Source organism: Geotrypetes seraphini, chromosome 3 (assembly GCF_902459505.1).
Source record: "Geotrypetes seraphini chromosome 3, aGeoSer1.1, whole genome shotgun sequence".
Taxonomy (NCBI): Eukaryota; Metazoa; Chordata; class Amphibia; order Gymnophiona; family Dermophiidae; genus Geotrypetes; species Geotrypetes seraphini.
Window position 1 is genome coordinate 28,874,134 of NC_047086.1, and position 17,096 is coordinate 28,891,229.

Below are 17,096 nucleotides of genomic sequence, written 5' to 3' on the forward strand. Positions count from 1 at the left end.
CTACGCCTGCTGGTAGATGTGTGCTATCCCATTGGTCTTTCTGACAGAATACTTTCAATTGCCAGCAGTATTTCAGAGTGACCATTTAACAGGTACATAGCTAAGCAAGAATAGAAAGGGAAAAATGCCATAGTCACACCAGGTCAACTTTTCTTTTCTTGTATTCAAATGATCAATAGCTAACTTATTGATGCTGAAAAAAGTAGCTACACTTGTTCTACTCACTAACAGAGTTATTGTATTCTTTCGTGCCTTTTATTCAAGTATAATTTACCTTGTTTGCAATTAGACCATCTCTCACTGAAAATTGGGTTGGTTTTCATTTAATCTGTAGCACTACCTGCAGCACTTCACTGTTAACATCCCAAGCAATGCAGGCTGGATCAATAAGTGCAATGAAGACTCAAAATGAAAGAGACGGAAAAGGCATGTACATGCTAAAGAAACATAGCAGCTTTTATTAAGGGATTTTACTGTAGAGAATAGGCACAAAACAGGAGAAACCTCAAACTCTGGCCCCTCCATATCCCTAAAGTCCATCTTGCATAAAGGGGGGGGGGGAGGAAAAAAACCTTCACAGTGTAACAATTTTTAAACGGTAACATTTTATGGTACACTGTATCACAGAAAAGTCTTTCACTCATTCACCATAGGCAGCTGTGATCTCCTCATTATTAAGGAGACGGCGGCCAATAACTTAAGTTTCAAGTATTCAAGGACTTTCATTATTTGGTTGGTGTATGAACAGAACTTAACTTCTTTCGTTTCTAGACTTCCAGCTCTGTGAGAATTAGATCCCACCGAGTGTCCGGTGCCATGAGCCTTTATGTTTTGTTTCTAGGGGCTGTTCTTCCCTTTAACTCCTTCCTGCTCAGCAGTGTCACTGCCGAGTGGGGTTCTCTAGCTCTCAGGCACAAATTGTGGTTTCTTCGGGAGCACAGCTCAATGGTACACTTATCCAGCCAGTAGATGCTGCTGTCATGCAATGGCTTGATCTTCCTGTCTCAAGGGTTGTGAATACTGCACCTTTCCCTCATTTGATTTATAAAACAAACAAAAAAACAACCCCCACACTTCACAGCGGTTGCTAAGACCTACCTTGAAAAGCTTTTTTACTAGATACCAAAACATTTCATTACCTTATGTAACATTCACACTGTGAAAAACCTCTTTATCCCAAAAAGGTACATTACTACAGCAGTGACAGTCATAGTGCACCTGCTGAAGAAAAGAGGTGTGACGAAATAAAGTGAAAAGAGGGCTTGTTTGTTTAACCGTTGCATAGTGTTAATTTAGAAAAGAGCTGATGATCCAGTAATCTGCTTGACCACCGTCGGAACATCAGAATGCAGTTCAGCATCAACGAGGCTGCCTTCCCTCCCCCCCATCATCACAAACACTTTCACCTCTATCATGAGCAACAATGACATCATAGTCTGAGCCTCATCCTTGGCTGGCAGGAAGTCATTTTTAGAGGCTCTACTGATGATCTGATGCAGTCACCAGCTCGAACCACTGTCTGAGGGCATCACTGAGCGTCTCGGGGAGGGCGTTCACATCTCGCAAAATAATGTAGAATGGGAAGGGGAATTCATCCATGTATGCTCTGATCTCCTGCATTTCTCCCGATCCTCCAAATATGGGCACTTTGATATCAAAGATGGAATCCTGCAAATGAATGTCAAATAAAATGTTTTTTGTTTTTTTTAATCTTTATTGAGTTTCCAAAGCTAACAAAAATGCAATACAATATCTATACAAATAATAATCATATATGCACTTATAATCAATCAGAATCCATATAACATTAACCCCCCCCCCAACATTTTCATAAGGGAATAGAACCATACAAAGAAATACCCCCTCCCGTCCTCCCTCCCCTGGGTGGGTGTGCATTATACCAACAGAAATAAAGGAAAAAACAACTATAATGAATCCACTTGAATTTCTTAGTATGCCCCAGCATATCCGCATTCATCTTCTCATACCTATAACTTAAGCAAAAATTTGCCCACCAAAAAGTAAAGTTAAGGTGATCCCAGTTCTTCCAATTATGAGTAACCATTTGCCTGGCTATCCCGGTCATAATAAGGAAAAGCCGACCTTTATATCTGTCCAATGAGGGCTTCAGATGTAATATCATCCCACATATGACTACTTCATATGTCAATGGAATTGATGACTCAAGTATAATGGCATTAATCTGTCCCCATATCGACTTCCAAAAGTTGAGTATCAAAGAACAATGGAACAGCTGATGATCCAGTGTCCCTATATCAAGATGCCATAAAATGTTAAAATGAAGAATGGCACGATATCAGCACGAGTCCTCACAAGATCCTCAATGATAAAAACGTTATCCTATGAGAGTAGAAATGGGCTCCTATTCCCGACCAGAATTCAAGCTTGTAGTGAACTGCTAAACAGTTACTGCCATACTAAAATTGCTTAGGTTTATTACAATCATCAAAAGCAACAAATAGGAGCACTATAAACTTAAAACCACTTTATAAACTGCCTGAAGGAGCTCATAACCATGAGATGGTGTAATGAACACGACCAGAGTAAAACCCTGATTAATGTTTCAAATGTCTATCATTGCTCCCTTTTGGAGTTGTTTATAAAGTTGTTTCATATTGTGTAAAAAAAATTTAAATAGAAGTGCAAAAGTGTTTCACTAATTCACAACAGCTGCCATTGAAGCCCACTCCAACCTATCCTAACCATCCTTCCCACCAGATCATCCTAAACCAAGTCACCATACACGGGATGCCTAGTACCGGCCTTAGTTTGTTTTATACCATTCATTTTCGAATTAGAGATCCTCTCTGTTCATCCCATGCTTTTTTGAATTACGTCACCATTTTTATCTCCACCACCTCCCTCAGGAGAGCATTCCAGGCATCCACCACCCTCTACATTAAAAAGGATTTCCTAATGTTACTCCTAAGTCTGCCACCTCGCAACCTCAATTCATGCCCTCTAGTTTTACCATTTTCCTTTCTCTGGAAAAGATTTGTTTCTGTATTAATACCTTTCAAGTATTTAAATGTATGTTTCAAGCAGTCAGGTGACCTCACAAACCTTGCTACATATTTAAACAAAGCCCTCTCAGAGTGGTGCGTGATGAAGGAACGTCAACAAGGAGGCACATGCTTCTTAGTGAGCTACTTTGTGCTCCTCCTGAGGGTGCCTCCCTTTTGTTATTACCATACTTTTTTATGTTTCTCTCTCTATTCCTCTCCTTATGGCGCCAATTCACTTTCTGCTTCTCATACTCACTCCCCCAATCTTACACCCTTATCCCCTTCCTCTCCACCCCAAAGGTCCTGACTATCCTTCTCCAGCCATCTTGTCATCTACTTTATTCTCTGCTCTCAAGCTCAAACATTCTCTCCCTTCCATTCATCCATCTCCTTTCTCTTTGAGCACCACCTGTCTTTGTCACTGCTGTCACTATTCCCCTTTGATTTGACACACAGGGTCTCAAATGGCAAACTAGACTTAAGCGAATGTGCTTAGAGGCAGCTAAGTGGAAGATAGCAGCTACATGGAAACAATCTTTGGATCCCACTTTAATGGATTGGAAACAGACTGAAAGTACTGTATTTTTCGCTCCATAAGATGCACTTTTTTCCACCCAAAAGTGGGTGGAAATGTCGGTGCGTCTTAAGAAGTGAAGATACTTTAAAAACAAAAAACAAACACCCCCCACCCCATCGTACCTTTTTAAATGTCCCTTAGATAGCCCAGCAATAGAGAAGCTCAAAAAACATGGTTGTAAATTGAGCAAATAGCTGCGGGTAGCTGGAGTAAGAGAATTCCCTTATCACCTTGTAGTCCAGCGGTGTATTGACCGGCAGCAGTGAGCTTTCTGCACGCCTGCTTGGGCTGGCGCTGCTTTTTGTATGGGTGCCATCAGTTTAAAAAAGGTACTGGGAGTACACATAACTTTTTGTTGATCTTCTTTGTTTTCTCACAGATTGCTGAATCTTAATTGTAGTTTTTTTTGGGGGGGCGTATTTGCCTAGGGTCAAATATTCTCTTGTTCATTTTCTCTAAACCTTGGGAGGGGGTGAAGGGTGGCTCTTACTCGGGGACCATAAGAGTCCAGGTCCCTGATAGGGTTAATAGAGTTTTCACATATTTGGAGTGTATGGGTTTTGGGAGGGTGGGGGGATAGAAGTGCTCTTTGTATAACATAAAATTATGATGGTTCTTTCACCACATTGTTATTGTTGCTTTCTGGTGGCTTTGGCTATTATCCGGCTTTGTTGTCATTTATTGGATTTGTTTTACCATCAATAAAAATGTTTATACTTTAAAAAGTTACCAGGGGGGGGGAGGAAAAAATTGTTAGTCGGCTGGGATGGATCCCTCCTGTCTCAGCATACCACTAGTCCACCAGAGGTGAGAGGGCAGGTTACAGGGCAAGGAAGGGGGGACAAGGTGCAAAGCCTGGCAAAGAGTGGTGGGTTGGTGCAGGGAGTGGTGGGGGGGGGGGGGGGCAAGGTGCAGAGCCTGGTATATATTAGTACACAATTTGGTTCAGAATGTTTTTTTCTTGTTTTCCTCCTCTGAATCTAGGGTGCGTCTTATGGTCAGGCGCATCTTATGGAGCGAAATACGGTATACGCCTATAATTTTTGGTATGCCATTAAAAGCTGGGTTGTTTGCAACACTGGAGGATCAAAGTCCAATACCTAAAAATAACCCTTAATGCACAGCTCAAATAAGCATTCTCTTCCTGTTCTACTGTACCCCCAGCTCAATCGCAAATAGGGTTAGGATCCTGATGCTGTAAGCCTTCATTCACAGTTCTTAAGGGCTGCCAACAGCTCAGATTTTTAGAATATTCTTAATGAATATTCAGGACAGTGATTTGCATGCCTATTACCCTCATTGGAAATTTCTCATGCATGTTTATTAGTGATATTCTGAAAACTTGACCTGCTGGCAGCCCTTAAGGACTGGGCAAGAGCAGCCTACCTTGTCTGGCCATTGTAGTGATAATCCCTTGACCGAGTCTATACATTAAGACTCCCTCCAAAACGGGAAGGAAGTGACGTCATCACGGAATATGGCCGCTTAAACTTGGAGCTCTGTCGGGGCTCACGGTTGAAAGTACAATATTTGCTTACTGGGGTGAAGTGAGCGCTATCTTTTGGAGCCAGAGACCACGGATTGTATGGCGAGTCGGAAGAAGTTGGGGAAATAACAAATAACAGGGGAAAGGGATTCAATATATATGATATGATATTGTACATACAACTATAATTATTATAAATTAAATATTATGCTATTCATTTATTGTAAGAATGAAAATTTTATAAATAAAAATTTTAAAAAAAAAAGAAGTTGGAGAAATTTCACTTTTCTAGCGCTACGAGTGTGAAAACTCGATCGCATGTTCCCGGCTCCCCGACGGCGCCTCCCAAGTTGGCGGAGCCTATCGCGCCTTTACAAATAGCGTCTTCTCAGACCAGCGCCTTACCGAATGATTGCCACATGGAAGGGAAAATTGAATCGTTGTTCCAAGATCTTAAGGCAGAAATGGTGGGGCTGAGATCTGATGTGAAGGCAGCGCTGGGAGAGCTTCGGGCGGAAGTCAGAGATCTGAGCGGCAGAGTTCTTGTTGCTGAGGAGAGGTTGGGCCACGTGGAAGTGTTGGCGGAGGAACGCTCAGCTGCTATGGACACAGCAGTGGCACAATTGGATGATCTCAAGAGACAGGACCTGGAGAATCGCTCTAGGCGAAATAATTTACGTTTCAAGGGAGTGCCTGATTTGGATCGCTATAAGGATGCCAGGGAAGTGGTGTCTGACTTTTGCAAAGCCCTACTTGCTGAAGAAGGTCAGACAATAACATCAGTGATTGACTTGCAGAGGGCACACAGAACCCTGGGTCAGACGAGGGGGCCTGGCAACCGCGATATTGTAGCCTGTTTAGGTGATTTTCAATTGAAAGAAAAAGTTTTACAGGCTGCACGGCGTCACCCTGATTTTGTATGGCAGGGGTTGAAAGTGGGGGTTTATCAAGATCTGGCCCTTGCAACACTCCAGAAACGCAGATCTTTTCGGGAAGTCACCCAACTATTGTGTGCTGAGGGTTACAGATACAGGTGGCTTTTCCCCTTTGGCTTGCACTTTACCATCAATGGGACACACAGGAAGGTGGATAATGTAATAGACGCATGGCTGGCACTGAAAGACCTCGGATGTCGGCTGCCGCCGGATTCCTCTGCTCGAGCTCAGTCTGGCCCAGTATCGGAGATCAGAGCTGGTGATTCTCAGAACAATGTTGCAGCTAGCCAACCTTCTACTTCAGCTACCTGATCTGGATTTCCAGAAAGAACTTTAGTTTTTATTTTTTGCTTGCCACTGTATCGTTTGGGGCTATGACCCCTATGTTGAACTCTGTCAGTGTTTTTTTTTTTTGCTATCCTCTGACTACAGCATGTTGGGTTGATGATTGAGGGAATAGCTGTTTAAATTGTTCTGAGTGGTTCTATTTTACAGATCATGTTGGTCATTTGTATGTACAGGTTTGGATGGGGTGCTTATTGAGTGTGGGTTTTCTTTTCTTTTGTATGATTGAGAGCATGGCAGTGTGAGTGACGAGATTAAGCATTGCAGGGTGCTTTCTATGGGCCTTTTCAGTATGACTCATTTCTTATCATGGCTGATTCGAAACTTGGAGAATCAGCTAATTGGAGGGGGGGAGGGGAGGGGATGTTCGTAAGGGGTCTAGCAGACAGCGGAATATAGGTACTGGGAGGTCTCCAGGGAAGGATCCAGAATTGATCATTGGCTCCTGGAACGTAAATGGGCTTAATAGCCCGGGCAAAAGGAGCATAGTCTTTCGTGATCTTCATCGTATGAAGTGGGACATTTGTCTCCTGCAGGAGACACACTTAAGGCCTCGGGATGTTTCCTTGCTCCAACGGCCACAGTTTGATATGCTCTGGACCCATCAGGGAGAGGGGGCTACTAAAAGGGCAGGGGGATTGGCTATATTGGCACGTAAGGGCCTGGGACTGCAGGTGGAACAGGTATACAGGGATGGAGAGGGTAGGTGTTTAGCGGTAAAAGGTGTTCTTCAGGGTCGCCCTCTGACTGTCATCAATATTTATGGTCCTAATGCAGGTCAGGAAGCTTACTACAGGAATTTAAGGGTGGCTTTGAGTACTTTTGTAAAAGGGGCGATCTATCTGGGAGGGGACTTTAACGTCCCTCCAGAACCTGCTGTTGACCATTCAGGGGGAGGGCGTAGATCATTACGGAAGTCAGCTGCTGCATTTTGGGCTCTAATGGGATCGCTTGGCTTAGTAGATGGTTGGCGTCTGTTACACGGTACTCAAAGATCTTATACTTTCTATTCCCATGCTCAAAACACTTACACTAGATTGGATGGGTTATGGATTCACAGGAACCAAGCAGGGGGACTGCGAGAGGCGGAGATAGAACCGATGCATGTCTCGGATCACGCGCTGGTTTGGTTATCATGTACAGGCATGTTAGATCCGGGGGGTTGTACATATTGGAGACTTAATGAATCCCTGCTGAGTTCCCCCCAGGTGGTTTCCGCGGTGGAAAATACTATGAGGGATTATTTGACATTGAACGATAATGGGGAAGTATCTGATGCTATTTTATGGGATGCTCTTAAAGCAGTAGTCCGGGGAGAATTTATTAAGTGGGGGGCTAGATTTAAAAAACAGAGAGCCCGAGCCTTTCTTCAATTGAGAACCCGCCTAATCCAGTTGGAATTACACCACCAGAATACGAGGGACTCCCGGACATTGACTCAGTTGCACAGAGCCAGGGACGAATTATATCAGCTTCAGGTTGAGGAAACAGAGCGAATGCGCGAGAGATTTCGACTTAACTTCTATGAACATAGCAATAAAGCTAGTGCACAATTTGCCAGATATATTCGTATTAAACAAACTCGGACCACTATTACTCGTATCAAGGGAGATGTAGGGGGGGAATTACAAGTTACGGACTCTGCTATTCAGCGGGAGTTCAAAGCTTTCTATTCTGGGCTCTATGGACACCCGGGGCCCTTGGATGAGGGAGCGCAAACTGGTTTTCTGGATTCGCTGCAGATACCTGCGCTGTCCGAGTCGGATCAGGAGTATTTAAGGGAACAGATACAACTCTCCGAGATCCTAGGGGTGATTGCGGGGTTGAAGAACAGCAAGTCCCCAGGGTTAGATGGGTATACTAGCCGATATTACAAACAGTTCTCGACACAATTGGGGCCTCTCCTGGTCAGAGTAGCTAATGGAATTTCTACTGGTGGTCGGTTGCCGCCTACAATGGGAGAGGCTGGGGTGGTTATATTGCCCAAGCCGGGCTGCGACCCTTTACTATGTGGGTAAATTTGCGACCCTTTACTATTGCTAAATTTAGATGCAAAAATTTTGGCTAAGGTTCTAGCTCAACGCCTGGGGAAGGAATTACCGTCCTTGATCCATCAAGACCAAGCGGGGTTTATACAGCGGAGACAGGTGAGCGATAATATCAGACGAACCCTTAATTTACTTTGGGAAGCGGGTACTGGTCGAGACAAGGTGGTTTTGATTTCGGTCGATGCCGAGAAGGCATTCGATCGGGTTCTTTGGGGGTTTTTATGGGACGTGATGGAACGGATGGGGCTGGGGGGCACGTTTGGAGATTGGGTTCGGGCTCTGTATGTTGATCCGAGGGCTTGTTTGCGGATTAATCAATCGTACACTGATTTCTTTTCCATCTTTAGGGGAACTCGGCAGGGATGCCCACTCTCTCCATTATTGTTTGCGGTGTCACTTGAACCCCTTGCTTTAGCCATTAGACATCATATATCGCTGGTTGGGATTGTCAGTGGAGGGGTAGAGCATCGAATAGCGATGTTTGCGGATGATATCCTTTTATATGTGGGAAGACCTGAGCTTTCTATACCCCATCTCTTACAGCTATTTGACACCTATGGGAAGGTTTCTGGGTTTAAAATAAATCTAGCAAAAACAGAAATCTTGAATCTGACACTGACACAGAGGGAGGTGGATAGACTACGGGACACTTTCCCCTTTAGATGGGCTGAACATGGGATCAAATATCTGGGAATCCATATTCCTTCGGATCTTAAGAGAATTTACGAGAAAAACTATTTGCCTATTTATCGCCGTATACGAGCTGACTTACAGCTTTGGCATGGACTGTGGTTGTCATGGTGGGGCAAGATAGCGATCATTAAAATGAATGTACTTCCTAGGTTGCTATTCCTGTTTCAGACATTGCCTATACCAGTTCCTTTGGGGGATTTGCGGAGACTGGGCAGGGAAATCCGTACTTTTATTTGGCATCGTAAATCCCCAAGACTCTCCCAATCCCTATTGTGGGCTCCTCGGGAAGTGGGGGGGCAGGGGGTTGCCTAATCTGTAGTGGTATTATCAAGCGGCACAGCTGAAGTTAGTGCTTGATTGGGAATTGGGGGAGCACAAAAGTGGGGTACAGCTAGAACAGCGCCATAGTAGCATGGAGCCTTTGAAATACAAATTGTGGTCTTCTGGGTCGCAGCGCTTATGGATACAGAGCATATCTAACCCTTTTGTGCAACATTTGGCACGACTATGGAATCTAGCGCGAACTCAGATGGGTGGTGGGGCTTTGGTTTCCTCCCTGGCTAGTATACAGACTGAACCTCTGTTTCCTGCAGGCCGAGATAATTGGGTCTTTCAAAGTTGGTCTCAAAGGGGGCTACGAGTGTTTCGAGATCTAGTTGGGACGACTGGGCTCATTCCATTTCAAACACTCCAACAGAAATATGACTTACCCGATGGTGACTATTTTGCCTATTTTCAAATCCGACATTTCATGCTAGCCCAGGGTTGGGGATCTGGATTGCAGCTTGATAAGGAGCCTCTGGAAAATCTGTGGTTGTTATTGCAGAAGGTTCCTAAATCACTGTCGGTATTATATCAATATAGGAGGGGATGTTCACCTGCTATTTATTCTTTTCAAAAGCAATGGGAAAGGGACCTAGAATCACGGTTGTCTGCTAAAGACTGGGAGGTAGTTTGCAGGGAGGTTTATAAAGCTTCTTCCTGTGCTTTGGTTCAGGAAAACGCCTATAAGGTGCTCACACGGTGGTATTATACCCCGGAACGTCTGCATAGAAAGTTTCCTGGAGTGTCTGATCAATGTTGGAGATGTGGCTTACGTGTGGGGTCTTTACTACATATCTGGTGGGAAAGCGGGATCCTTCAATCCTTCTGGAAAGCGGTGATTGGCACACTATCTGAGTGTCTGGGTGAATGTGTTATTCTGTCCCCTCAGAGTTGCCTTCTGGGCTTATATAATAACAGGGAGCATACTTGGCAAACGAAGTTTATTAGATGGGGTTTGGCGGCTGCGAAATGCCTCATTGCCAACCACTGGAAAAATAAAGAGGCTCCCTCTCATACTGCATGGGTAAACCGATTATTATCGATGGGGAGGATGGAGATAGCAGTGGCTAAGAGGCGCCACACCTATATCATTTACTTTCATTCTTGGAGTAAGTTGGAAGAACTGTTGGACACTCTTTAGGGGATCTCCTAGTATTAGTTGCTTTGTTGTCTGCTAGGTGACTGGGGAGGGGGGGGGGGGATTGTGGAGTGTTATTGGTTGGGGACTTTGTACTTAGGTGGGAGCATGGGATGGGGGGATAGACCAGAGGAGATCGGCTGGTTCTGCTTTGGGGCTTGGTTTTATTGATTTCTTACTGTATTATCTAAATTATGCTTGTATTTGATACTATTTGTTCTATGTGGTATTGCTGTTATTGTATACCACCTGGACAAACAAAAATTTTCAATAAACATTTATATATGAAAAAAAAAGACTCCCTCCAAAACTCTGCAAACATAGGCCCTGAATTGTGCCTCTCTGGGATTTTTGGAGAGGGCTGGAGCTGGCAGCCTTGAGCATACGCAGATGACTCGAGGCCCTACTTATGCCCAGAACAGAGTTTTGGTGTCAGCTTCTTTGAGTGCCAGAATGGTTAAGGATTAATGCCGAGGAGTGAAGGATAGGAGCGGCAGTCATCAGGGGGTGGGGTAGTGACGGTCATCTGAGGAGTTGAGTGGATTGCAGGAGAGCAGCGCCAGTCATCAGGGGTGGGGTAAATATAGTGGAGGAGAGCAGCGCTGGTCATTGCAAAGGGAGGACGAAAGCATTGGCCATTTGGGTAGACTTGAATATAAACCAAGACCCTCATTTTTGGACCAAAAATCTCAGTTTATTTTCAAATATACATGTATATGGTATTGCAATCTGTAGTCATAAACCTAATAAAACCAAGACAATAAATTCCCTGCCGATGGGGCTATAAAGTTTAAGCTCATCACAAATAGCTGTGCACTGGTTATGACGACTTCATCAGTAAGACCAGATAGTTTATGAGTGAATCAAACAGAAAATGCTCTCTACAAGTTTCAGTTTCTTAGTGATGCTGACGGCATGGGCCAATATGGACGATGACTTCCTGGTATCATAACAAAATGTGATACTCAAGTGATCATCAATAACTCACCCTAGAGCTGGGATTATCCAGAACCACAAAGATGACAAATATGTTGGCATTTCGGGCTGCCTGAACTGCTGCTGTGACTCGTTCCTTCCCCTCCAGGAAAAGGCCTCGTCCATCAGACACGATCAGCAAGAGTTGAGCAGTTCCTACAAAAAATTTAAGTTATTTGCACTGTAACAAGGACATTTCAAAGAAAATCCCAGGATTTAACAGCCCAGGGGTATTGTGAAAAATTCTGCATTTACCCTTAGTAATACAGTACACTATCTACAAAGCAAGATCACCACCCAACATGTCAAACCTATTCTCTAATACAAAAAAAATCCTTTATTGCATTATATTTTTTCTTTAAAAAAATTAAGACCTATGTTGAATAATGTTACCAATTTGGTGTACCGTATTTTTCGCTCCATAAGACACTTTTTTCCCACCCAAAACTGAGGTGGTAATGCCGCTGTACAGATGTGAGACCACATCTGGAACACTGTGTACACTTTTGGTGGCCACACTATCGGAAGGATGTGCTAAAAATGTAATTGGTTCAGCGATTGGCCACCAAGATGGTCTCAGGGCTCAAGGATGTCCCTTATGAAGAACGACTAGGTAAGTTGCACCTTTACTCTCTCGAGGAACGCAGAGAGAGAGAGGCGACATGATAGAGACGTTCAAATACGTTACTGGCCGTATTGAGGTGGAAGAAGACATCTTCTTCCTTACGGGCCCTACGGCGACAAGAGGGCATCCGCTAAAAATCAGGGGCAGGAAATTCCATAGTGACACTAGGAAGTACTTCTTCACCGAAAGGGTGGTTGACCGTTGGAATGATCTTCCACTTCAGGTAGTTGAGGCCAATAACGTGACTGACTTTAAGAACAAATGGGATCAACACGTGGGTTCACTTCAAAGAAGAGCTTAGGGGGCAGGGTTATTTGAGTGGGCAGACTTGTTGGGGGCCGAGGGCCCTTTTCTGCCGTCATATTCTATGTTTCATGTTTCTATGAGTAGCCATTCAACAAATTACGTTTAATTGGAAAAATTGGAGTAGACTTAATTACAGTTTCTGGTGGAACTCTCTGTGTCATATATATAAGATGTAAAGATCGCTAGCTACGCAAAAAGGAAATTTCAATAAATTTCAGGAGGTTTGGGGTCCATTAATAGAATATTGTGATGAGTAAATATCATTTTTCCCTTATTGGTACAATTGTAAAGTGAGGGAAGGGGAGGGAGGAATTTCTGATCTGATATTAAATGTTAGATTAGATTCAATTGGGATTAAAGACCAAGTTCTAACATGGTTCATTTCATTTTTATCGAATCGCTCATCTATCGTCAGCTTCAATGATAGCAAGTCCAAGATTTACTTTTCTAAATATGGTATTCCGCAAGGTTCAATACTGTCTCCCCTTCTTTTCAATATATTCCTTTCCCTACTTCTAAATATAGCACAATCACTAGGTTTCACAACATTTGCATACGCTGACGACATTCAACTCATCCATCCATTAGATTCTGAAAACAAAGAAGACATTACAGCTATCAACAATAAACTTGTAATAATAAAAAATTGGCTCAACACAAATAAATTGGCATTAAACCTCAATAAAACAAAATCAATGCTTTTTTTCTTGGAAAAGAGATACAGCATTAAGCTCTCCAATTTCCATCAATAACACCGAATTGGAATTGGTCACCACTATAAAAATTTTAGGCGTCTTAATTGATGATAAACTTACCTATCATGACCATGTTAGCAATATTGTTAAATCATGTTTTTATAAATTGCGTTTAATTCGCTCACTTGCCAAATTCCTAGAGTCTAAATCTATTAATATTTTAATTCATTCCTTAATAATATCCAAAATAGATTATTGTAACTCTCTCCTTCTTAACATTACTCAAAAAGAAAAAAGAAGGCTGCAATTAATCCAAAATACTGCCGTGAAACTGATCTACAATGCAAAAAAATATGATCATGTTACCCCCTTGTTGATTAAATCCCATTGGCTTCCGGTAAGCCACCGCATTACTTTTAAATTACTGTTTTTAGTTTTTAAATTTATTAACAATTTATTAACAGGTGGTTAATCCCATACAGCACTTCACGATCTCTCCGCTCGATTTCTCACAATCTTCTTTCTGTTCCCTCAATGAAAGTTATAGGAATTAGACGGCACAACATGTTTTCAGTTATGGCCCCTCAATCGTGGAATCTTTTACCCCAATATATTAGAGAATTAAAAGATTTAACCTTATTTAAAAGAACCTTAAAAACATTTCTTTTTAAAGATGCATACGATTCCTAGTATACTAATTAACGATTTTTACTTAAGTAGCTAAAATTACCTCCCCCTTTTTTTGTTCATTCCTTTTATGTTTTTCTTTCTCTCCTATCTAAACATTGTAACTTTCTCCCCACTTACCCACACAATTCTTGTAAGTTTTAACCCATAACAAAAGTTATTTTGTATGTTAACACCAATATTTTATCTGTATATTTTATTATGTTGTACATCGCTTAGCAATTTAAATAGGCGATTCATTAAAAACAAATAAACTTGAACTTGAACTTTAGATTATTAGAAAGATTATATTATATGAAAATATATATTATTTATATTATATGAAATAGTAGGGATGGGAGAGTGGGTTAAAATATTATAATTTAAGTTGCATATGAAAGCTAATCAAGTGTTATTGTATAGGTTCAAATGATATTTTCTGATACACTTGTTGTAAGATGTAAAAATGAATAAAGAATAATAAAAAAAAAAAACCCCCACCCCACCCTGTCATACTTTTTAAATGCCCGCGCCCGATACGGCTCTCTCTAGCATCGGTGAACGCCCAGCTGTCTCAAGGTCTTTTGGAAGCCTCCTCTCACTCTCACCCCCGGTGTCCAGATCCAGCATCCTGCTGGTGCCCTCACAACGGGCAGGGCCTCACCTCCAAGCTGCTTCCCACACCCAGCTGTGACAGCCGCTGAGCTAATTATGGAAGCCTGCAAAGTGAACTTAGCAGGCTGCCAGAGGAGGGGCTGGACCACGGCAGAGGCAACCTGCTTCGGAGGCCAATGTTAGCCTGCTAGGTTTGCTCTGCTGGCTGCCGTAATTAGCTTAGTGGAGGTCACAGCGTGGAAGATAACCTCTCTTGCTGGGTGCAGGAAGCATCTTGGAGGTAAGGCTCCGGGACGCTAGATCTGGACATTGGGGGGGGGAGGGTGAGAGGAGGCTTCCAAAGGACCTTGAGGAGGGGTGAGAAAACAGACTTGAAGACAAGGCAGATGCTGGACTAGAGGGGGTAGGAGAGGGGAAACACACTCAAAATAATAATAATAACAACAGTTTATATACCGCAGGACCGTGAAGTTCTATGCAGTTTACAATGATTAGAAATGTTTCAGATTGAATGGAATAAACAAAGTACAGACTTAATGATTGATAGTTCTAGCGATTGTTTGTTGAGGACTAAGATTGTATAGGTTGGTTTCCTAAGTGTTTCAGGAATAGATGTGTTTTTAGGCATTTCCTGAATTCCACATAGGTAGTAGGCACGAGTAATTGTTCAAGGTCTTTACCCCATAATGCTGCTTGATATGCGAAAAGATGTTGGTGATGCCTTTTAAATTTACAACCTCTAACCGGTGGAGAAAGCACAGTTACTTACCGTAACAGGTGTTATCCAGGGACAGCAGGCATATATTCTCACATGTGGGTGACATCATCTACGGAGCCCCAGCGCGGACAGCTTTTCAAGCATACTTGATTGAAGTTTCAAGTTTGCTATGCTGCACCATGCATGTGCATGCCTTCTTGCCCACTAGAGGGCGCATCCCCACCTCGTGGTCCTCAGTTCCATAGCCAGCAAAGAAGCCATTCCCGGGGAAGAGGGCGGGTTGTGAGAATATATGCCTGCTGTCCCTGGATAACACCTGTTACGGTAAGTAACTGTGCTTTATCCCAGGACAAGCAGGCATGATATTCTCACATGTGGGTGACCTCCAAGCCAACCAAAAAAGGGCAGGTGGGAGGATGGCAATTTAGGAAAAAAGATTACGCAAAACCGACTGGCCAAACCGGCCGTCGCTTCTGGACAACGTATCCAGACAGTAGTGGGAGGTGAAAGTATGAACCGAAGACCAAGTGGCAGCCTTGCAGATGTCCTCCACCGGAGTAGACCGGAGGAAAGCGACAGAAGCTGCCATCGCTCGGACTTTATGTCCCGTAACCCGACCATGCAGCGCGAGACCAGCCTGAGCGTAGCAAAAGGAAATACAAGCCGCCAACCAGTTAGACAAGGTGCGCTTGGAAACAGGACGTCCTAACCGATTAGGGTCAAAGGACAAAAATAATTGAGGAACCTTCCGATGAGACTGAGTACGTTGAAGATAAAAAGCCAACGCCCTCTTACAGTCAAGCGTGTGGAGCGCCACCTCGCCAGGATGCGAGTGGGGCTTCGGAAAGAACACCGGAAGAACAATGGACTGATTGAGGTGGAAATCAGACACAACCTTCGGCAAAAATTTAGGATGGGTGCGAAGAACCACCTTGTCATGATGAAACATCGTAAAAGGTGGGTCCGCAACCAAAGCCTTCAACTCACTAACTCGCCTAGCTGAGGTGAGTGCAATCAGAAAAATCACCTTCCAAGTGAGAAACTTAAGATGAGATTTGTCAATAGGCTCAAAAGGAGGCTTCATCAGCTGAGCCAAAACCACATTGAGATCCCAAACTACAGGAGGGGGTTTCAGAGGGGGATGAACATTCACCAGACCCCGCATGAAACGAGTCACCAGAGGATGAAGAGAGAGAGACCCACCCTCAAGATGCCGATGGAAAGCAGCAACAGCACTAAGATGGACTCGAATAGAAGTCGTCTTCAGCCCAGACTTGGACAAATGTAACAAATATTCCAGAACCGAAGACACCGGAGCCGAACTCGGATCCAGATGATGCGAAGAACACCAGGATGAAAATCTGGTCCACTTCTGGGAATAACAAAGCCGAGTCGAGACCTTGTGCGAGGCTTCCAAAACCTCCCTGACAGACTGCGAAACAGAAACCGAAGTCAAGGGGAAAGGAACCAAGCCGTCAGATGTAAGGACTGAAGATTGGGATGCAACAGCGAACCCTGACCCTGAGACAGCAGAGAGGGAAAGACAGGCAGAAGCAGAGGCTCCCTGACACTGAGTTGAAGGAGCAGGGAGAACCAGTGCTGACGAGGCCAACGAGGCGCAATGAGAATCATAGTGGCTCTGGACGATTTGAGATGAACCAGCGTCCTCAAGATCAGAGGGAAAGGAGGAAACGCATAAAGGAACCTCCCTCCCCAATCGAGAAGAAAGGCATCGGCCTCTAGACGGTCCGGGGAGTACATCCGAGAACAATAGAGGGGCAGTTTGTGAGTCTCCGGGGAGGCAAACAGATCCACCTGAGGAGTCCCCCAACGGTCGAAAACCTCGTGCAGCACTCGGGAGTTTAGTGACCACTCGTGCGGCTGGAGAAGACGACTGAGTTTGTCGGCCAGACAATTCTTCTCT

The 17,096-nt window shown here is 43.7% G+C and overlaps 1 protein-coding gene across 1 annotated transcript in view; it reads right to left on the reverse strand.

The window, feature by feature from the left end:
* Nucleotides 1-431: 431 nt before the first annotated feature.
* MDN1 (midasin AAA ATPase 1) overlaps nucleotides 432-17,096 on the reverse strand; it is a 943,760-nt gene continuing 927,095 nt past the window's right edge. Inside the window, exons 101-102 of the mRNA XM_033936734.1 lie at nucleotides 11,561-11,703; nucleotides 432-1,668 (exon numbers count right to left, since the gene is read on the reverse strand). Of these exons, the coding sequence (XP_033792625.1) occupies nucleotides 1,480-1,668; nucleotides 11,561-11,703 (332 nt within the window). The 3' untranslated portion in view covers nucleotides 432-1,479. The remainder of the gene's footprint in view (nucleotides 1,669-11,560; nucleotides 11,704-17,096) is intronic.